Here is a 24,333-nt window from a genome sequence, read left to right as displayed (position 1 = left end):
ACATGTCTGTTCAGACAACACACCTTCCAACAGACACTCTGACTGTATAACTTCTCTCCATCCCACAACATCAACATGTCTGTTCAGACAACACACCTTTCCAACAGACACTCTGACTGTATAACTTCTCTCCATCCCACAACATCAACATGTCTGTTCAGACAACACACCTTCCAACAGACACTCTGACTGTATAACTTCTCTCCATCCCACAACATCAACATGTCTGTTCAGACAACACACCTTTCCAACAGACACTCTGACTGTATAACTTCTCTCCATCCCACAACCTCCATCCACACATGTATGTTCACAACCTCCACCCACACATGTATGTACACAACCTCCATCCACACATGCATGTACACAACCTCCATCCACACATGTATGTACACAACCTCCACCCACACATGTATGTTCACAACCTCCATCCACACATGTATGTACACAACCTCCATCCACACATGTATGTTCACAACCTCCACCCACACATGCATGTACACAACCTCCACCCACACATGTATGTTCACAACCTCCATCCACACATGTATGTACACAACCTCCATCCACACATGTATGTACACAACCTCCATCCACACATGTATGTACACAACCTCCACCCACACATGCATGTACACAACCTCCATCCACACATGCATGTACACAACCTCCATCCACACATGTATGTACACAACCTCCATCCACACATGTATGTTCACAACCTCCATCCACACATGCATGTACACAACCTCCATCCACACATGCATGTACACAACCTCCATCCACACATGTATGTACACAACCTCCACCAACACATGCATGTACACAACCTCCACCCACACATGTATGTACACAACCTCCATCCACACATGTATGTACACAACTTCCATCCACACATGCATGTCCACAACCTCCACCCACACATGTATGTACACAACCTCCATCCACACATGTATGTTCACAACCTCCATCCACACATGTATGTACACAACCTCCATCCACACATGTATGTACACAACCTCCATCCACACATGTATGTTCACAACCTCCATCCACACATGTATGTACACAACCTCCATCCACACATGTATGTACACAACCTCCATCCACACATGCATGTACACAACCTCCACCACACATGTATGTACACAACCTCCACCCACACATGCGTGTACACAACCTCCATCCACACATGTATGTACACAACCTCCATCCACACATGCATGTACACAACCTCCATCCACACATGTATGTACACAACCTCCACCCACACATGTATGTTCACAACCTCCATCCACACATGTATGTACACAACTTCCATCCACACATGCATGTACACAACCTCCACCCACACATGTATGTACACAACCTCCATCCACACATGTATGTACACAACTTCCATCCACACATGCATGTACACAACCTCCACCCACACATGTATGTACACAACCTCCATCCACACATGTATGTACACAACTTCCATCCATACATGTATGTTCACAACCTCCACCCACACATGTATGTACACAACCTCCATCCACACATGTATGTACACAACCTCCATCCACACATGTATGTACACAACCTCCATCCACACATGTATGTACACAACCTCCATCCACACATGCATGTACACAACCTCCATCCACACATGTATGTACACAACCTCCATCCACACATGCATGTACACAACCTCCATCCACACATGTATGTACACAACCTCCACCCACACATGTATTTACACAACCTCCATCCACACATGTATGTACACAACCTCCAGCCACACATGCACCCCCTTTTCTATCAATCAATGACACACATCTTAACAACCCCCAAAATAAAGACAAATAACAAGAGAGGCAAGGCCTTCAAGACTCACTTGTGATCTGCATTTTATACAGGAAAGAGAAAAGAGATTAAAAAAATGGTAAATTGTGTATCCTATATATCAATAAGCCTGGGAGAAAAGAAAAAGCCATGTGAGCAGGGTCGAACCAGCATGTTCAGTTTGGAAGCAAGTAAGGCTTATCCACACCGTGCGGTGCATCTGACGTTCATACAACCAAATTTAATATTTAAAGCTATGTGGGTTTGTTTTTTTTAGCATCATAGACATACTATTGTATTGGAGGTAATAAAACCATTTAAATCATGATTATTTTTGGGGGGGGTGGGTGGGGAGGGGTTATATCTTTAACAAAGAAATTCTTATAATTCAGCAGTAAAGGAGATGTTGCCATCGCCTCAGGCACACTGCAACATGTAACTGTTTACTCAAGATCTGCACAGACCAGTGTAGACAAGGCTGACTGAAACTCTAATGGTTTATTCAATTTTTCTTTTATGTTCATTCCAGTTAATTCAGTGTCCACTGTAGAATACTTATAAGCAGTAAAGACGTCGATGGTGTAGTTAGTGTCACAGTATGTTTTCTGTCCAGAATTTGCATTTCTTTCTTTTTATTGCGAACAAGAAAAGCCAGGTCATGCCATCTTCTTACCAAACACAGCCTGCATTCTGGCCACTGGGTAGCAGTAATATTGTGTTTCTGGTTCTGGAACATGCCTCAACAAAATAAACCATTAATGATCAGGGAATACAGCTTAATTCAGAAGAATTACAACCTATTATTGGTATGACTGTGAAGATTTTTTTCCATTATGTTTAAGCCAAATTTGGTTTCAGTGGACAAAGTATTTCCAGAAAAAATGGCAATGTTAAAGTTTACCTCAGACACAGACATACACAGAGAGAGACACATAAACAATGGGTTATAACACAGACTCACTGAGTTTACACAAGTGAGTGAAAAAAGCCCACAGCACAGCACACAGCTGCCCCCTACAACACAAGCCGACCTCCAACAACACCAGCCCCAGCAGCCAGCCAGCCCCTCAATAGGCAAAGGCCCTGGCGTCCAGGTTGGGAAAGACAGCTGCCTCCCCCTCCCCCCCCCCCCCCCCCCCAACACAAGCCGACCTCCAACAACACCAGCCCCAGCAGCCAGCCAGCCCCTCAATAGGCAAAGGCCCTGGCGTCCAGGTTGGGAAAGACAGCTGCCTCCCCCCCCCACCCCCCCAACAACACCAGCCCCAGCAGCCAGCCAGCCCCTCAATAGGCAAAGGCCCTGGCGTCCAGGTTGGGAAAGACAGCTGCCTCCCCCCCCCACCCCCCCAACAACACCAGCCCCAGCAGCCAGCCAGCCCGTCAGTAGGCAAAGGCCCTGGCGTCCAGGTTGGGAAAGACAGCTGCCTCCCCCCCCCACCCCCCCAACAACACCAGCCCCAGCAGCCAGCCAGCCCCTCAATAGGCAAAGGCCCTGGCGTCCAGGTTGGGAAAGACAGCTGCCTCCCCCTCCCCCCCCACCCAACACCAGCCGACCTCCAACAACACCAGCCCCAGCAGCCAGCCAGCCCGTCAGTAGGCAAAGCCCCTGGCGTCCAGGTTGGGAAAGCCAGTGGGGTACATGGCACCGCTGTGGTTGCCCAAGGCAGGTGCCCCCCCAGGGTAGTGCCTGGGGCCGTGCTCCTTGGCGGGGAAGCCCACGGTACCCGGGTAGCCCTTCTCCTGCCCGTAGCTTTTATCCACAGGGTAGGCGTAGGACGGGTGGCCCGTGTAGATGGAGGGGACCACGCCCACCCGGGCGTATGGAGGGGCCTCCACCCGGCCTTTCCCCTGTGGAGCAAAGAGTGGCCGGGACAGTGGGGAGCAGTGTTACTGATAGTGATCATGGATACTGTTAGGGATATACAGCACTCTGTCCACAAACCTGATACTGTTAGGGATATACAGCACTCTGTCCACAAACCTGATACTGTTAGGGATACACAGCACTCTGGCCACAAACCTGATACTGTTAGGGATATACAGCACTCTGGCCACAAACCTGATACTGTTAGGGATATACAGCACTCTGTCCACAAACCTGATACTGTTAGGGATATACAGCACTCTGTCCACAAACCTGATACTGTTAGGGATATACAGCACTCTGGCCACAAACCGGATACTGTTAGGGATATACAGCACTCTGGCCACAAACCTGATACTGTTAGGGATATACAGCACTCTGTCCACAAACCTGATACTGTTAGGGATATACAGCACTCTGGCCACAAACCTGATACTGTTAGGGATATACAGCACTCTGGCCACAAACCGGATACTGTTAGGGATATACAGCACTCTGGCCACAAACCGGATACTGTTAGGGATATACAGCACTCTGGCCACAAACCTGATACTGTTAGGGATATACAGCACTCTGGCCACAAACCTGATACTGTTAGGGATACACAGCACTCTGGCCACAAACCTGATACTGTTAGGGATATACAGCACTCTGGCCACAAACCTGATACTGTTAGGGATATACAGCACTCTGTCCACAAACCTGATACTGTTAGGGATATACAGCACTCTGGCCACAAACCGGATACTGTTAGGGATATACAGCACTCTGGCCACAAACCTGATACTGTTAGGGATATACAGCACTCTGTCCACAAACCTGATACTGTTAGGGATATACAGCACTCTGGCCACAAACCTGATACTGTTAGGGATATACAGCACTCTGGCCACAAACCGGATACTGTTAGGGATATACAGCACTCTGGCCACAAACCGGATACTGTTAGGGATATACAGCACTCTGTCCACAAACCTGATACTGTTAGGGATATACAGCACTCTGGCCACAAACCTGATACTGTTAGGGATACACAGCACTCTGTCCACAAACCTGATACTGTTAGGGATATACAGCACTCTGGCCACAAACCTGATACTGTTAGGGATATACAGCACTCTGTCCACAAACCTGATACTGTTAGGGATATACAGCACTCTGGCCACAAACCTGATACTGTTAGGGATATACAGCACTCTGGCCACAAACCTGATACTGTTAGGGATATACAGCACTCTGTCCACAAACCTGATACTGTTAGGGATATACAGCACTCTGGCCACAAACCTGATCGAGGTGCTTTACAAAACACATTGTATGATGCATAACACATAACATTAATGCTACATATACACACAAAAACTACTGTGCTTTACAATACACATGTATAATCCGTAACACATAGCATTAATGCTACATATACGCACAAAATGCACGGTGCTTTCCAAAACACATTGTATCATACATAACACATAACATTAATGCTAAATATACACACAAAATATACGGTGCTTTACAAAAAACATTGTATCATACATAATACATTGTATTAATGCTACATATACACACAAAATGTATGGTGCATTACAAAACACATTGTATAATACATAACACATTGCATTAATGCTACATATACACACAAAATGTACAGTGCTTTACAAAACACAAGATATACATAACACATTATATTAATGCTACATATACACACAAAATGTGCGGTCCTTTACAAAACACGTATCATGCATAACACATATTGCAAGAATGCTATATATACACACAAAAAGTATGGTGCTTTACAAAACACATGATATACATAACACATTGCACTAATGCTAAATATACATACAAAATGTATGGTGCTTTACAAAACACATTATATCATACATAACACATTGTATTGATGCTACATATACACACAAAATGTATGATGCTTTACAAAACACATTATATACATAAAACATTGCACCAATGCTACATATACACATATGAAGTATGACACTTTACGAAACACATGATACACATAACACATTGCATTAATGCTTTATATACTCACAAAAAGTACGGTGCTTTACAAAACACACAATATTATATATAAAACATTGCATTGCTTCATATATACACAAAATGTACCTGGCAAACTATATGGGCATGTAAACACAATGCATACATACCTATAGACATACATTCAAACATACATACATACATACCCATCCCCTCTCCACACACGCATACATAACATACACACACACAAAAACACATTCACACACGTATACCTGCACACACAAACACACACCTTCGCACACACATGGATATATGTGTGCACATACATACATACATACATACATACATACATAGACACACACACACACACACACACATATATGAATACACTGACAGTCAGCACAGCACATGTACATGAGTACATAGTGTGTGGAAGGACATGGCACAATCAAACATACTGCTGAGAAGAGATGACAGACTGGGGAACCCTCAGCTGATCCACTATTTTCACTACAAGACCAGTTGATTTCTGAGGGAGAAAAAAAAATTTTCAGTGGAAAAAAAAATTGACAAATTCGTTTTATTTTCATCCAGTCCATTCCAAGTCCATCTCTGTGAATTATTGTTTTAGCTTTCGGGGAGGCCCCCAAAACCTTAAAATTCACTGATTTTGTTTTCGTTGGCCCCCTGCACTTTCCAACAGGGCATTGCCCCTGCACCCACCCAGGGGCCTAAGGCAGACCCTGGACTCCGGTCAATTTTCAGAGGAAACTCTCCTGGACAATTCCCCAGCCTGGAGGAGTTTTGAGGCCAGTTCGTCATAGAGGAACCTTCGTTCTATCATCACCTCAGCTCACTTTTCAGAACAGTGCGACTATAAGGCTGGCCACTACAGACAGGTTATTGTCCTAACCATTCCTGGCTGGCCACTAAAGACAGGTTATTGTCCTAACCATTCCTGGCTGGCCACTAAAGACAGGTTACTGTCCTAATCATTCCTGGCTGGCCACTACAGACAGGTTCTTGTCCTAATCATTCCTGGCTGGCCACTAAAGACAGGTTATTGTCCTAATCATTCCTGGCTGGCCACTACAGACAGGTTATTGTCCTAATCATTCCTGGCTGGCCACTACAGACAGGTTATTGTCCTAATCATTCCTGGCTGGCCACTAAAGACAGGTTACTGTCCTAACCATTCCTGGCTGGCCACTAAAGACAGGTTACTGTCCTAATCATTCCTGGCTGGCCACTAAAGACAGGTTATTGTCCTAATCATTCCTGGCTGGCCACTAAAGACAGGTTACTGTCCTAATCATTCCTGGCTGGCCACTAAAGACAGGTTATTGTCCTAATCATTCCTGGCTGGCCACTACAGACAGGTTATTGTCCTAATCATTCCTGGCTGGCCACTAAAGACAGGTTATTGTCCTAATCATTCCTGGCTGGCCACTACAGACAGGTTATTGTCCTAATCATTCCTGGCTGGCCACTACAGACAGGTTATTGTCCTAATCATTCCTGGCTGGCCACTAAAGAAAGGTTACTGTCCTAATCATTCCTGGCTGGCCACTAAAGAAAGGTTACTGTCCTAATCATTCCTGGCTGGCCACTAAAGACAGGTTATTGTCCTAACCATTCCTGGCTGGCCACTAAAGACAGGTTACTGTCCTAACCATTCCTGGCTGGCCACTAAAGAAAGGTTACTGTCTTAATCATTCCTGGCTGGCCACTAAAGACAGGTTACTGCCCTAATCATTCCTGGCTGGCCACTACAGACAGGTTACTGTCCTAACCATTCCTGGCTGGCCACTAAAGACAGGTTATTGTCCTAATCATTCCTGGCTGGCCACTAAAGACAGGTTATTGTCCTAATCATTCCTGGCTGGCCACTACAGACAGGTTACTGTCCTAACCATTCCTGGCTGGCCACTAAAGACAGGTTATTGTCCTAATCATTCCTGGCTGGCCACTAAAGACAGGTTATTGTCCTAACCATTCCTTGCTGGCCACTAAAGACAGGTTATTGTCCTAACCATTCCTGGCTGGCCACTAAAGACAGGTTACTGTCCTAACCATTCCTGGCTGGCCACTAAAGACAGGTTACTGTCCTAATCATTCCTGGCTGGCCACTAAAGACAGGTTACTGTCCTAATCATTCCTGGCTGGCCACTAAAGACAGATTATTGTCCTATCTATTCCTGGCTGGCCACTAAAGACAGGTTACTGTCCTAATCATTCCTGGCTGGCCACTAAAGACAGGTTACTGTCCTAACCATTCCTGGCTGGCCACTAAAGACAGGTTACTGTCCTAATCATTCCTGGCTGGCCACTACAGACAGGTTACTGTCCTAACCATTCCTGGCTGGCCACTAAAGACAGGTTACTGTCCTAACCATTCCTGGCTGGCCACTAAAGACAGGTTACTGTCCTAATCATTCCTGGCTGGCCACTAAAGACAGGTTATTGTCCTATCTATTCCTGGCTGGCCACTAAAGACAGGTTACTGTCCTAATCATTCCTGGCTGGCCACTAAAGACAGGTTACTGTCCTAATCATTCCTGGCTGGCCACCAAAGATAGGTTATTGTCCTAATCATTCCTGGCTAGCCACTAAAGACAGGTTACTGTCCTAATCATTCCTGGCTGGCCACTAAAGACAGGTTATTGTCCTATCTATTCCTGGCTGGCCACTACAGACAGGTTACTGTCCTAATCATTCCTGGCTGGCCACTAAAGACAGGTTATTGTCCTATCTATTCCTGGCTGGCCACTACAGACAGGTTACTGTCCTAATCATTCCTGGCTGGCCACTAAAGACAGGTTACTGTCCTAATCATTCCTGGCTGGCCACTAAAGACAGGTTACTGTCCTAATCATTCCTGGCTGGCCACTAAAGACAGGTTATTGTCCTATCTATTCCTGGCTGGCCACTAAAGACAGGTTACTGTCCTAATCATTCCTGGCTGGCCACTAAAGACAGGTTACTGTCCTAATCATTCCTGGCTGGCCACTAAAGACAGGTTACTGTCCTAATCATTCCTGGCTGGCCACTAAAGACAGGTTACTGTCCTAGTCATTCCTGGCTGGCCACTAAAGACAGGTTATTGTCCTAATCATTCCTGCCCTGGCACTAGGAACTCACTACCTGATGGCGGTGAAAGACCTTTAAAGCTGAAGGTGTATCAGAGAAAAGAGAGAAGCCAAGAGAGAAGCGGAGCCAGGGAGCAGCCAGGAGCAGTGAAGAGCACTCACCGGCATGGACCTGGCTTGGTGTGGCAGACTGCCGTACATGTGGGGATCCATGGGTCGGGCCTGTGACACCAACATCCCCAACGACCCATATGTCTGGAAACCGCCGGACCCCATCCTGTCCTCAATATCTGACCGCACCTGGACAAACATGGACAGTGACACTGTTGATCGGTCCATTCAGCCACACAGACCCACATCAGGACAACTGTACAAAAAACATGGACAATGACACTGTTGATCGGTCCATTCAGCCACACAGACCCACATCAGGACAACTGTACAAAAAACATGGACAATGACACTGTTGATCAGTCCATTCAGCCACACAGACCCACATCAGGACAGCTGTACCACAAACATGGACAATGACACTGTTGATCAGTCCATTCAGCCACACAGACCCACATCAGGACAACTGTACAAAAAACATGGACAATGACACTGTTGATCGGTCCATTCAGCCACACAGACCCACATCAGGACAGCTCAACTGTACAAAAAACATGGACAATGACACTGTTGATCGGTCCATTCAGCCACACAGACCCACATCAGGACAGCTGTACAAAAAACATGGACAATGACACTGTTGATCGGTCCATTCAGCCACACACAACCACATCAGGACAACTGTACAAAAAACATGGACAATGACACTGTTGATCGGTCCATTCAGCCACACAGACCCACATCAGGACAGCTCAACTGTACAAAAAACATGGACAATGACACTGTTGATCGGTCCATTCAGCCACACAGACCCACATCAGGACAGCTCAACTGTACAAAAAACATGGACAATGACACTGTTGATCAGTCCATTCAGCCACACAGACCCACATCAGGACAACTGTACAAAAAACATGGACAATGACACTGTTGATCAGTCCATTCAGCCACACAGACCCACATCAGGACAACTGTACAAAAAACATGGACAATGACACTGTTGATCGGTCCATTCAGCCACACAGACCCACATCAGGACAACTGTACAAAAAACATGGACAATGACACTGTTGATCAGTCCATTCAGCCACACAGACCCACATCAGGACAGCTCAACTGTACAAAAAACATGGACAATGACACTGTTGATCAGTCCATTCAGCCACACAGACCCACATCAGGACAACTGTACAAAAAACATGGACAATGACACTGTTGATCAGTCCATTCAGCCACACAGACCCACATCAGGACAACTGTACAAAAAACATGGACAATGACACTGTTGATCAGTCCATTCAGCCACACAGACCCACATCAGGACAACTGTACAAAAAACATGGACAATGACACTGTTGATCGGTCCATTCAGCCATACAGACCCACATCAGGACAACTGTACAAAAAACATGGACAATGACACTGTTGATCGGTCCATTCAGCCACACACACCCACATCAGGACAACTGTACAAAAAACATGGACAATGACACTGTTGATCAGTCCATTCAGCCACACAGACCCACATCAGGACAACTGTACAAAAAACATGGACAATGACACTGTTGATCAGTCCATTCAGCCACACAGACCCACATCAGGACAGCTCAACTGTACAAAAAACATGGACAATGACACTGTTGATCGGTCCATTCAGCCACACAGACCCACATCAGGACAGCTCAACTGTACAAAAAACATGGACAATGACACTGTTGATCGGTCCATTCAGCCACACACACCCACATCAGGACAACTGTACAAAAAACATGGACAATGACACTGTTGATCAGTCCATTCAGCCACACAGACCCACATCAGGACAGCTGTACAAAAAACATGGACAATGACACTGTTGATCGGTCCATTCAGCCACACAGACCCACATCAGGACAACTGTACATAAAACATGGACAATGACACTGTTGATCAGTCCATTCAGCCACACAGACCCACATCAGGACAACTGTACAAAAAACATGGACAATGACACTGTTGATCAGTCCATTCAGCCACACACACCCACATCAGGACAGCTCAACTGTACAAAAAACATGGACAATGACACTGTTGATCGGTCCATTCAGCCACACAGACCCACATCAGGACAGCTCAACTGTACAAAAAACATGGACAATGACACTGTTGATCAGTCCATTCAGCCACACAGACCCACATCAGGACAGCTCAACTGTACAAAAAACATGGACAATGACACTGTTGATCGGTCCATTCAGCCACACAGACCCACATCAGGACAACTGTACAAAAAACATGGACAATGACACTGTTGATCGGTCCATTCAGCCACACAGACCCACATCAGGACAGCTCAACTGTACAAAAAACATGGACAATGACACTGTTGATCAGTCCATTCAGCCACACAGACCCACATCAGGACAGCTGTACAAAAAACATGGACAATGACACTGTTGATCGGTCCATTCAGCCACACAGACCCACATCAGGACAGCTGTACAAAAAACATGGACAATGACACTGTTGATCGGTCCATTCAGCCACACAGACCCACATCAGGACAACTGTACAAAAAACATGGACAATGACACTGTTGATCAGTCCATTCAGCCACACAGACCCACATCAGGACAGCTGTACAAAAAACATGGACAATGACACTGTTGATCAGTCCATTCAGCCACACAGACCCACATCAGGACAGCTCAACTGTACAAAAAACATGGACAATGACACTGTTGATCGGTCCATTCAGCCACACAGACCCACATCAGGACAACTGTACAAAAAACATGGACAATGACACTGTTGATCGGTCCATTCAGCCACACAGACCCACATCAGGACAGCTGTACAAAAAACATGGACAATGACACTGTTGATCAGTCCATTCAGCCACACACACCCACATCAGGACAACTGTACCACAAACATGGACAATGACACTGTTGATCAGTCCATTCAGCCACACACACCCACATCAGGACAACTGTACAAAAAACATGGACAATGACACTGTTGATCGGTCCATTCAGCCACACAGACCCACACCAGGACAGCTCAACTGTACAAAAAACATGGACAATGACACTGTTGATCTGGTCCATTCAGCCACACAGACCCACATCAGGACAGCTGTACAAAAAACATGGACAATGACACTGTTGATCAGTCCATTCAGCCATACAGACCCACATCAGGACAACTGTACAAAAAACATGGACAATGACACTGTTGATCGGTCCATTCAGCCACACAGACCCACATCAGGACAACTGTACAAAAAACATGGACAATGACACTGTTGATCAGTCCATTCAGCCACACAGACCCACATCAGGACAACTGTACAAAAAACATGGACAATGACACTGTTGATCAGTCCATTCAGCCACACAGACCCACATCAGGACAACTGTACAAAAAACATGGACAATGACACTGTTGATCAGTCCATTCAGCCACACAGACCCACATCAGGACAACTGTACAAAAAACATGGACAATGACACTGTTGATCGGTCCATTCAGCCACACACACCCACATCAGGACAGCTCAACTGTACAAAAAACATGGACAATGACACTGTTGATCAGTCCATTCAGCCACACAGACCCACATCAGGACAGCTGTACAAAAAACATGGACAATGACACTGTTGATCAGTCCATTCAGCCACACAGACCCACATCAGGACAACTGTACAAAAAACATGGACAATGACACTGTTGATCGGTCCATTCAGCCACACACACCCACATCAGGACAGCTCAACTGTACAAAAAACATGGACAATGACACTGTTGATCGGTCCATTCAGCCACACAGACCCACATCAGGACAACTGTACAAAAAACATGGACAATGACACTGTTGATCAGTCCATTCAGCCACACACACCCACATCAGGACAGCTCAACTGTACAAAAAACATGGACAATGACACTGTTGATCAGTCCATTCAGCCACACAGACCCACATCAGGACAACTGTACAAAAAACATGGACAATGACACTGTTGATCAGTCCATTCAGCCACACAGACCCACATCAGGACAACTGTACAAAAAACATGGACAATGACACTGTTGATCAGTCCATTCAGCCACACAGACCCACATCAGGACAACTGTACAAAAAACATGGACAATGACACTGTTGATCGGTCCATTCAGCCACACAGACCCACATCAGGACAACTGTACAAAAAACATGGACAATGACACTGTTGATCGGTCCATTCAGCCACACAGACCCACATCAGGACAGCTGTACAAAAAACATGGACAATGACACTGTTGATCAGTCCATTCAGCCACACAGACCCACATCAGGACAACTGTACAAAAAACATGGACAATGACACTGTTGATCAGTCCATTCAGCCACACAGACCCACATCAGGACAACTGTACAAAAAACATGGACAATGACACTGTTGATCAGTCCATTCAGCCACACACACCCACATCAGGACAGCTGTACAAAAAACATGGACAATGACACTGTTGATCGGTCCATTCAGCCACACAGACCCACATCAGGACAACTGTACAAAAAACATGGACAATGACACTGTTGATCAGTCCATTCAGCCACACACACCCACATCAGGACAGCTCAACTGTACAAAAAACATGGACAATGACACTGTTGATCAGTCCATTCAGCCACACAGACCCACATCAGGACAGCTCAACTGTACAAAAAACATGGACAATGACACTGTTGATCGGTCCATTCAGCCACACAGACCCACATCAGGACAGCTGTACAAAAAACATGGACAATGACACTGTTGATCGGTCCATTCAGCCACACAGACCCACATCAGGACAACTGTACAAAAAACATGGACAATGACACTGTTGATCGGTCCATTCAGCCACACAGACCCACATCAGGACAACTGTACAAAAAACATGGACAATGACACTGTTGATCGGTCCATTCAGCCACACAGACCCACATCAGGACAACTGTACAAAAAACATGGACAATGACACTGTTGATCGGTCCATTCAGCCACACAGACCCACATCAGGACAACTGTACAAAAAACATGGACAATGACACTGTTGATCAGTCCATTCAGCCACACACACCCACATCAGGACAACTGTACAAAAAACATGGACAATGACACTGTTGATCAGTCCATTCAGCCACACAGACCCACATCAGGACAGCTCAACTGTACAAAAAAAACATCAACACAAAACTCACATCGAAAAAACAACAACAAAAAAAACAGAAAAAAAACCCACATACCTGATGACACCTCATTTTAACCATGAAGCTCCTTTATCCTTAAAGTCTTAACTCCCGAGAGCAAGGTTTCGGTTGCGCATGCGCACTAGAGCCTATCCAGGACTTGTATCCAAATCCAGACGACCTTCCCTACATGGGTCACATGTGGTGGTGAAAGGTTAGTAGATCGTCATATTTCTCTCCGTTTGCATGTTTTACAAACAATGTGGTCGTTTACGGTTGCCAACGTCGAGGGGCTGTCTGCATGCTTTCCAATTCTCACCGGACAGTACCACGTGCTGGTGCTATTTTTATCTGACAGACACGTCTAGCGCAAACACAAACGGCTCTAGCTCCGCCCCTTTTCTCTGCATTCAAATTTTGTATTACGTGTAGCTGACACATTTTGTACTTTCCAAAGTCAATTCAGGTCTAGATTGGAAGCTGCTAGGCAAATCTCGCTCTCTGCCATAAATGAAGCCAAACCGTAGCTTTATTAGGCTTTTATTTTGAATAAACCTTCACCGACGTCACAGTGTCAGACTCTGGTGAGAAACTGGCTTGATTCAAATCGCCCGCCATTTATAGTCCGGTTCAGGCTTTAAGGCAAATACAACAAGGCTGTGCTGAGAATGTCAGCCCTTCCACTAAATTTATCATCCCCAGATTACAAAAAATCATAAAAGAGCCATATACTGATACAGGCCAATAACTGTGCAGAATGGACAACTAGTGCACATATATATACATACAGTACACCACACAATCTTTACATATAAATATAGCTGCTCAGATTCTGGTAGTATTGGGAAATATAGAGGCCAATAACTGTGCAGAATGGACAACTAGCACATATATATACATACAGTACACCACACAATCTTTACATATAAATATAGCTGCTCAGATTCTGGTAGTATTGGGAAATATAGAGGCCAATAACTGTGCAGAATGGACAACTAGCACATACATATACATACAGTACACCACACAATCTTTACATATAAATATAGCTGTTCAGATTCTGGTAGTACTGGGAAATATAGAGGCCAATAACTGTGCAGAATGGACAACTAGCACATACATATACATACAGTACACCACACAATCTTTACATATAAATATAGCTGTTCAGATTCTGGTAGTACTGGGAAATATAGAGGCCAATAACTGTGCAGAATGGACAACTAGCACATACATATACATACAGTACACCACACAATCTTTACATATAAATATAGCTGTTCAGATTCTGGTAGTACTGGGAAATATAGAGGCCAATAACTGTGCAGAATGGACAACTAGCACATACATATACATACAGTACACCACACAATCTTTACATATAAATATAACAGAGACAGAGAAAAGAAAAGGGAAAAACAATCATCAATCTGAGAGACAGACAAACAGAGACAGAGAAAAGAAAAGAGAAAAACAATCATCAATCTGAGAGACAGAGAAACAGAGACAGAGAAAAGAAAAGAGAAAAACAATCATCAATCTGACACATATTCCAAATTTTCGGAACAATCACGTTCCTTCCTCAAGGGATAAGTTGTTTACATGTTACCAGGGTCACTCTTACGCAGTTATTATGTCCTAGGCACACCATGACGCACATGTTGTGATGCAGATTCACTGCTGCCAGGTTTCGCCCAAAGCCTAAAGAACTGCAATTGTCTATTTTCTTCTACTATCAAAAAATAAGTTCCTTAAAACCTAACTTACTGAATAACTCAATTAAAAGTAGTTGAAAAAAAAAAGGAAAAAAAAAGGGAGGGGTTTCATAAAAAATAAAACGATAATTAATAATAACAAGAATAAAAAATGAAATAAAAAATCAATCATATATAATAAATAAAGAAAATAAATATCTAGAGAAAAAAAGGGGGGGGGGGGAGAAAAAGAAATTAGGTTAAAAAAAAAAGAAAAGAAAAGATAATGATAATAATATCAAATGAATAAAATGTGAAAACTAAAGAAAAGACGGGGGGTAGTGGGGCTGGGGAGGTTACCATTATAAACAATGAAATCGTTGAAAACAATGGCTTGTATTACAAAAAGAGAGGCATTTGAGAAATGTACTAATGAGGGGGAAGAAAGGGAAAGGGTTGAATTTTACATCAATGAAAAATGATGAAATAAAAAAACTGAATAAGATAAAAGAAAAGAAAAGAAACAAGTGAATGAAATAAAATAGTGAATGTGATGGTGTTGTGGTAGCTGTTCAAGTGATGTGTGAACTTCTGCAGATCTTCCTCAGTGCCGGCCCACAACACAAACATACCGTCAATGAACAGTCTCCACATCTCACAAACGTGTACAGGGCTGTCTGCAAGCAGACGTTGCTCCAACCATCCCATAAACAGACATGCCACAGTGGGAGGGGGGGGCCCAGGGGGGGGGGGGGGGGGCATGGGGTGCCCATGGCTGTTCCGAATGTTTGGAGAAAGTACTGGCCGTCAAAGTGGAAGGCGCTGTTTTCTAAGACATGTGACATTATCTTCAGAAGCAGTTCCATTGGTGGTATGTCTCCTTTTGGCTGGTTCTGTAAGTAGTGTCCCACTGCTTCCTGTATTTCAATATGTGGGATACTGTATATGTGTGTGTGTATATATATATATATATATAGAGAGAGAGAGAGAGAGAGAGAGAGAGAATCTCACATAAACACACATGCAAGCACACGTGGAATACACATGTATTTAGACATACACCCTCTCACACATGCACTCATACATTCTCCCACATTCATGTGTGCAAACCCTCACACACACACACACACATATATATATATATGTATGTATGTATGTATGTATATCTACAAGAATGCAGGCACATAGCCCCAAGTACACAGCCAAGCACGAGGTGTGAAATGAAAGATCCCAGTACTCACTGTTCCCAGAATGTCCTTGGCCATTTTCTTGTCCCCCTCAAAGGGGAAGGTGGTCAGTATGTACTCTTCCCCCACCACTGTTAGATAATCCATCAACACCCTGCACACACACTTCAAGGTTCAGGTCAGAGGTTAAAGGTCCCCTAGCCTCTGATGGTCATCAGTGCCGTGCTGTCACACCCAGCGTGTCTTGAGCTGGGCACAGGGAGGTGCAGCACGTCCTCTCCTTCCACCATCATCACCTTCTACAACAGGTCCCGGGAGAAGTGAGGTCAACTGGAGTAAAGTGCCCTTTCCAAGGACATGCCACCATGCTGATCTGATCCAACTGATCACTGGTCAACACTGGATCACAAGTCCAACACTGAACTGGTTCTGCCACAACGCACACATACTGACTGAGTTCAACACTGAACTGGTTCTGCCACAACGCACACACACTGACTGAGTTCAACACTGAACTGGTTCTGCCACAACGCACACACACACTGACTGAGTTCAACACTGAACTAGTTCTGCCACAACGCACACATACTGACTGAGTCCAACAATGAACTGGTTCTGCCACAACACACACACTGACTGAGTGAGTCCAACACTGAACTGGTTCTGCCACAACGCACACACACTGACTGAGTGAGTCCAACACTGAACTGGTTCTGCCACAACGCACACACACACACTGACTGAGTGAGTCCAACACTGAACTGGTTCTGTCACAACACACACACACACTGACTGAGTGAGTCCAACACTGAACTGGTTCTGCCACAACGCACACACACACTGAGTGAGTCCAACACTGAACTGGTTCTGTCACAACACACACACACACTGACTGAGTGAGTCCAACACTGAACTGGTTCTGCCACAATGCACACACACACTGAGTGAGTCCAACACTGAACTGGTTCTGCCACAAAACACACACACACTGAGTGAGTCCAACACTGAACTGGTTCTGCCACAAAACACACACACACTGAGTGAGTCCAACACTGAACTGGTTCTGCCACAACACACACACACACTGAGTGAGTCCAACACTGAACTGGTTCTGCCACAACACACACACACACTGAGTGAGTCCAACACTGAACTGGTTCTGCCACAACACACACACACACTGAGTGAGTCCAACACTGAACTGGTTCTGCCACAAAACACACACACACTGAGTGAGTCCAACACTGAACTGGTTCTGCCACAACACACACACACTGAGTGAGTCCAACCCTGAACTGGTTCTGCCACAACACACACACACACTGAGTGAGTCCAACACTGAACTGGTTCTGCCACAACACACACACACACTGAGTGAGTCCAACACTGAACTGGTTCTGCCACAACGCACACACACTGAGTGAGTCCAACACTGAACTGGTTCTGCCACAACACACACACACACTGAGTGAGTCCAACACTGAACTGGTTCTGCCACAACACACACACACTGAGTGAGTCCAACACTGAACTGGTTCTGCCACAACGCACACACACAGAGTGACTCCAACACTGAACTGGTTCTGCCACAACACACACACACTGAGTGAGTCCCCTGAAAATGCTTTTCCACTACCATATTAATCCATACACTACATGCAGGCAGTTTCCTCACCCCTACATTAATCCATTAACTACATGCAGTTTCCTCACCCCTACATTAATCCGTTAACTACATGGGGGTAGTTTCCTCACCCCTGCCACATTAATCCATTAACTACATGAAGGCAGTTTCCTCACCCCAAATTAATCCATTAACTACAAACAGTTTCCTCAACCTACATTAATCCATGAACTACAGAAGACAGTTTCCTCATCCCTACCACATTAATCCATTAACTACATGCAGATCTATTAACTACATGCAGTTTCCTCACCCCTACCACATTAACCCATTAACTACATGCAGAGTTTCCTCACCCCTACCACATTAATCCATTAACTACATGCAGGCAATGTTTTCATCCCTACCGGACTAATCCAGTATCTATTCGCAGTTTCCTCACCCCTACATTAATCCATTAACTACATGCAGACAGTTTCCTCATCCCTACCACATTAATCCATTAACTACATGCAGACAGTTTCCTCACCCCTACCACATTAATCCATTAACTACACGGGGGAAGTTTCCTCACCTCTACCACATTAATCCATTAACTACATGGGGGTAGTTTCCTCACCCCTACCACATTAATCCATTAACTACATGCAGGCAGTTTCTTCACCCCTACCACATTAACCCCTTCACTGCTAGTACGTTTTGCTATGGCCTATGCTGAGAAAATTTTCAGAAAAACAAGAAAAACACGCCAATGATTTTAATTTGCTTATATTTCAAAAAGTACTGAAGATAAGTGCATAAAAGTATATATCAAATGAAAGGAAAATGAACCAAGATTTTGTTTTTGATACTCACATGTTCAAATAATGAGTCAATCTGACAGAAAAATTCCATCAAATGCATTAATAAAAAAAACTGGGACTGTCATTCCATCATGTAGGTGCTATAATATCAACCAGGTTATCAACCTGTCTTTCTTGTGACTATTGTGATCAACCACACACACTGTCAAGGCTGAGCAACAGTGTCCAGGTGCATAAGACTCCAACACAGTCCACACAAAGAATGAAAAGGATGTACTCACCCAGGATCTACCGCCAGTAAAAACGCTGTGTGGGGTACTTGCAGAAACAGTCTTCAAGACACAGTGCTGGTTTGCTGGGGCAGTCTGGGCAGTAGAACCCCACACCCTTTCTTTGTCCTTTCTTCCAGCAGACTGCACCTCCTTTGTGGCCAGGCCTTCTGTGGGGTAGGTGGGATGAAGTGTCGTCCACACAAGACAAACAGCGTGGTCATCTTTAGCAGTGTCTTGGTCACCAAAAATCATGGCACTAATTACATCCTTCTGAAGTCCAGGAGTGTACTGCTGTTGCCTGCTTTTTTGTAGAGGATGTGTGCATTCAGCATGGCAATTTGTAGAAAATGCACACACAGCTATTTGTACCACTTAAAGGTTTTCCTGTGACATCGTAGGGCTGCAGCTGTTGGTCATGATGGTCCATGGCACCCATGTTTTTTGTTGTAATCCAGAATTGCTGGAGGCTTGTTTACTGCCTTTTGGTCTTGCTGCTGCTGGTCTTCAGTTGTAGGTTTGTGGCAAGTTGTCAACTCCAGATAGTCCAGGATGAACATCATGATCATCAGCATGCTGCATACCTGAAACACATTGCATAAAAGACTAAGTCTGTTGGGTTTGGGTTTTTTTTTTTGTTTTGTTTTTTTTTGGTTTTTTACATATAAAAAGATCATGAAATGGTACCATTTTATTTCTGATTGTTTTCAGAAGCTGAAATACAAACACACACATACCTACCCCACCCCCCACCCCAAACCCCCAAAACACACACACACTGAAACTGGTTCATGGTATGCCACACCCCCTTCATTCTCTCTCTCATACAAAACAAAATGACAACACACACACACACACACACACACACACACACACACTTCTACAAGTGTTGCATTTACAAAGTAATTTAGGCATACAGTTCTGTATATCATTCTCTGATTTCAGTTTTATAAACATCATCTCTTCCCCACCCCCCCACCCCCACCCCACCTCACTCTCTCTCTCTCTCTCACACACACACACACAACAACAACAACAATAACAACAACAAACCAATACACACTCAGGAACGAACACACAGAAAGCTGCAGGCGAGCGACACACGCTGTCATCAACAATGAGCCAGCCAGCAAGCCACGCCCCCCTGGGCTGTGATGGTCAGACACAGTACCCACGTGACTGACTCTCTCTCAGTCACACACACTGATCAGTGACTGACGAAGCCACTTACCATAGCTAACACATTCAAAACACACACAATGCAGTCATATTCATTGTTACAACAAACGGAGAGCAAATAATAAACTGACAAACCTCGAAAACACCCACCTGCATCTTGAATCAGCTGAGCTTGTCTGTCTTCAGTTTCGTCAAACAACGCCACCTCCCACCCCCCTCCACTGTCAAAATCAGCGTCTTCGGCATCAACTTCACGCAGTTCTGTCTCATTCAGTCCACAATCTTCATCTCTACTGTTTGCATCGCGAAAGAATTCTTTCAATACAAGTGCAAGTGTTTGGGTTTGTCTGCGTTCAGCCATGGCTTTGCAAACACAACTTGAGCTTCGTACAAACTTGCAAAACTTTCGCCATAAATATGACAATCCAATGAATAATTTTAGCCTATGGAACTCAGGAGAAAAAGAGCTCTCAGGGGAGCTAATTTAATGGTTAGCAGACTGTATTTTCTGTAATGCGGGACTCGAAACATAGAACGTTGTAACATGACGTACGGCGCACGTCAATACAGCATTGCTGAGCGACATTTCATGACATACGCCGTACGTCAACAGCGCAGTCAAGAGGTTAATCCATTAACTACATGCAGACAGTTTCTTCACCCCTAACACATTAATCCATTAACTACACGGGGGTAGTTTCCTCACCTCTACCACATTAATTCATTAACTACATGCAGACAGTTTCTTCACAACTACTACATTAATCCATTAACTACATGGGGGAAGTTTCCTCACCTCTACCACATTAATCCATTAACTACATGCAGACAGTTTCCTCATCCCTATCACATTAATCCATTAACTACATGCAGACAGTTTCCTCACCCCTACCACATTAATCCATTAACTACATGCATACAGTTTCTTCACCTCTACCACATTAATCCATTAACTACATGGGGGTAGTTTCCTCACCTCTACCACATTAATCCATTAACTACATGCAGACAGTTTCCTCACCCCTACCACATTAATCCATTAACTACATGGGGGTAGTTTCCTCACCCCTACCACATTAATCCATTAACTACATGCAGACAGTTTCTTCACCCCTAGCACATTAATCCATTAACTACATGGGGGTAGTTCCCTCACCCCTATCACATCTATCCATTAACTACATGCAGACAGTTTTCACACGTGAGTTACAATTGCTTGCCAAGGCATTCCTTGTTAACTTTATCATGACATGAAGATCAATTATTGCTCTTGTTGCCAAATTGGTCCTCTGACGTAGCAAGTTTCCAGGCTGTATACAGGGCCTGTCCAACCAGGAATGCCTTCTTTGACAGCTTTTCCACAATTCCCACAATACTGATGGACCCATGTTGAAAGAATTGATACAGTCTCTGCTCTGCTGATTTATCCACACACACACACACACACACCAGCCGCGGCGAAGTGGTTAGTGTCGCAGACTGACGGCTGGGAGGATGCGTGTTCGAATCCCAGCGGAGGTGGGTTTTTCGACCCGTGGCCGGCTCCTACCCAGAGTTGAGTGTGCTGTGGACTTAAATGGGGAGACTGGGACCACACAGTCGAGTGTCATCCACTTCAAGGATGCATATTTGGGTGTTGCTCTAATTACCTGACCAACAATGCAAGTGTCTATCTCTCGGGCCTGGTTAACACCGGGATATCATTATGACAGGAAGCGTAGAGTACAGCCTTGTCACGCAGTCCCAAACCAGAATGGACCTCCATAGCAACATCGTCATCATAATCATCCTCCTCCTCCTCCTTCATCATCATCAATATCAAACAAAATAGTCTCAAAGTCTGTGGCCTTTCATGCCCTGCTCTCATGGTGACCTCAGTTTTGATACCCCTCCACTTCCGTGCTTCGGGTGAGTCCTGTCAATGTCGTCAGTGTCGGCAGATTCATGGGGGGCTGTTGTTTGAGGGACGTGGTGGCGGTCTCCACTCTGGGAGAGACGCTCACTCAGTCTGGCTCCGCGACTAAGCCATTATTGTCGTTAGTAGGGGGCTTAGTAGGTGGTGTCCTAAGTACGTTAAAACAGAACAGGCACCACTGAACACCACCGAAGTGACTCAGCAGCAGTGCAGGGTCTCCTCTGATGTGTGGCCTCCAGGCGACCTAACATCGATGGTTCCCTGTGGACTGCCGACGCTGGAACTGCGACGGACGAACCCGGGTGTGGCCGTGTATGGGGGAATCTAAATGAGCGGCGTGGGAGTAATGCCACTGAAACAGCTTAGATGATGGGGGAGCCAAAAAAAAAAAAAAAAAAAACAGTCTCAAAGTCTGTGGCCTTTCATACCCTGCTCTAATGGTGACCTCAGTTTTGATACTCCTCCACTTCTGTGGTTGGGGTGAGTCCTGTCAGTGTCTTCAGTGTCTTCAGTGTCGGCAGATTCATGGGGGACTGCTGTTTGAGGGAGGGGCACTCACTCAGTCTGGCTCTGCAACTAAGCCATTATTGTCGTTAGTAAGGGGCTTAGTAGGTGGTGTCCTAAGTACGTTGAATCAGAACAGGCACCAATAAACACCACCGAAGTGACTCAGCAGCAGTGCAGGGTCTCCTCTGGTGTGTGGCCTCCTGGCGACTTAACATCGATGGTTCCCTGCAGAATGCCGACGCTGGAACTGTGATGGACGACCCCGGGTGTGGCCGTGTATGGGGGAATCTAAATGAGCGGTGTGGGAGTAATGCCACTGAAATGGTGCAGATGATGGGGCAGAAATATATATATATATATCCTGTATCTGTCAATCAATGTCTATGAGGGTCTGGGTTCGAATCCTGGTCTCACTCTTTCTCCCAAGTTTGACAGGAAAATCAAACTGAGCGTCTGGTCATTCAGATGAGAAAAACCCCAAGTTCCGTGTGCAACATGCACGTAGCACACTGAAAAAGAACCCATGGCAACATAAGTATTGTCCTCTGGCAAATTCTGTCAAACCCAGAGAAGCCACTCTGATAGATAAACACACACACACATATATATATATATATATATATATGCATGCACTCAAATCCTGACTAGTGCGTTGGGTTATGCTGCTAACTGGGCATCTTCCTAGCAGATGTGTAGTGTATTTGGATCTGACCAGTTATGAGCTAAATCCTACAGAGCTGTGAAAACACAAAATGATATGCACTGCGGAAGAAGCAGTTTTGCATGCAATGCCGTGTGTGTGACTGACTTGCCTCCACTCACACTTAGAACACACAAGTTGAAGAGGATGTGCGTGACTGTCTACGAGTGATGTAATCCGTAGTGATATCAAAATGATGTGGAGTCTGTATATGCATGATGCATGCCTTTAAATCCAAAATCACCTTTTTTATTTTCTACAGATGATATTCAACATACTTGCTTTAAGAATCACTTGAATCTACTGTCATGGGGGTGGGAAAGTAAGCAAACACTTGCACACACACACACACACACACACACACAC

The 24,333-nt window shown here is 44.9% G+C and overlaps 1 protein-coding gene across 1 annotated transcript in view; it reads right to left on the bottom strand.

Moving 5' to 3' along the window:
- Positions 1-3,417: 3,417 nt before the first annotated feature.
- Positions 3,418-24,333, bottom strand: part of LOC143285904 (uncharacterized) — a 33,852-nt gene continuing 12,936 nt past the window's right edge. Inside the window, exons 5-7 of the mRNA XM_076593352.1 lie at positions 17,025-17,124; positions 8,944-9,081; positions 3,418-3,675 (exon numbers count right to left, since the gene is read on the bottom strand). Of these exons, the coding sequence (XP_076449467.1) occupies positions 3,418-3,675; positions 8,944-9,081; positions 17,025-17,124 (496 nt within the window). The remainder of the gene's footprint in view (positions 3,676-8,943; positions 9,082-17,024; positions 17,125-24,333) is intronic.

This window comes from Babylonia areolata, chromosome 9 (genome assembly GCF_041734735.1).
Source record: "Babylonia areolata isolate BAREFJ2019XMU chromosome 9, ASM4173473v1, whole genome shotgun sequence".
Classification (NCBI taxonomy): Eukaryota; Metazoa; Mollusca; class Gastropoda; order Neogastropoda; family Buccinidae; genus Babylonia; species Babylonia areolata.
Note: the sequence above shows the minus strand (reverse complement) of the source record. Positions and strands in the feature narration are given on the sequence as shown.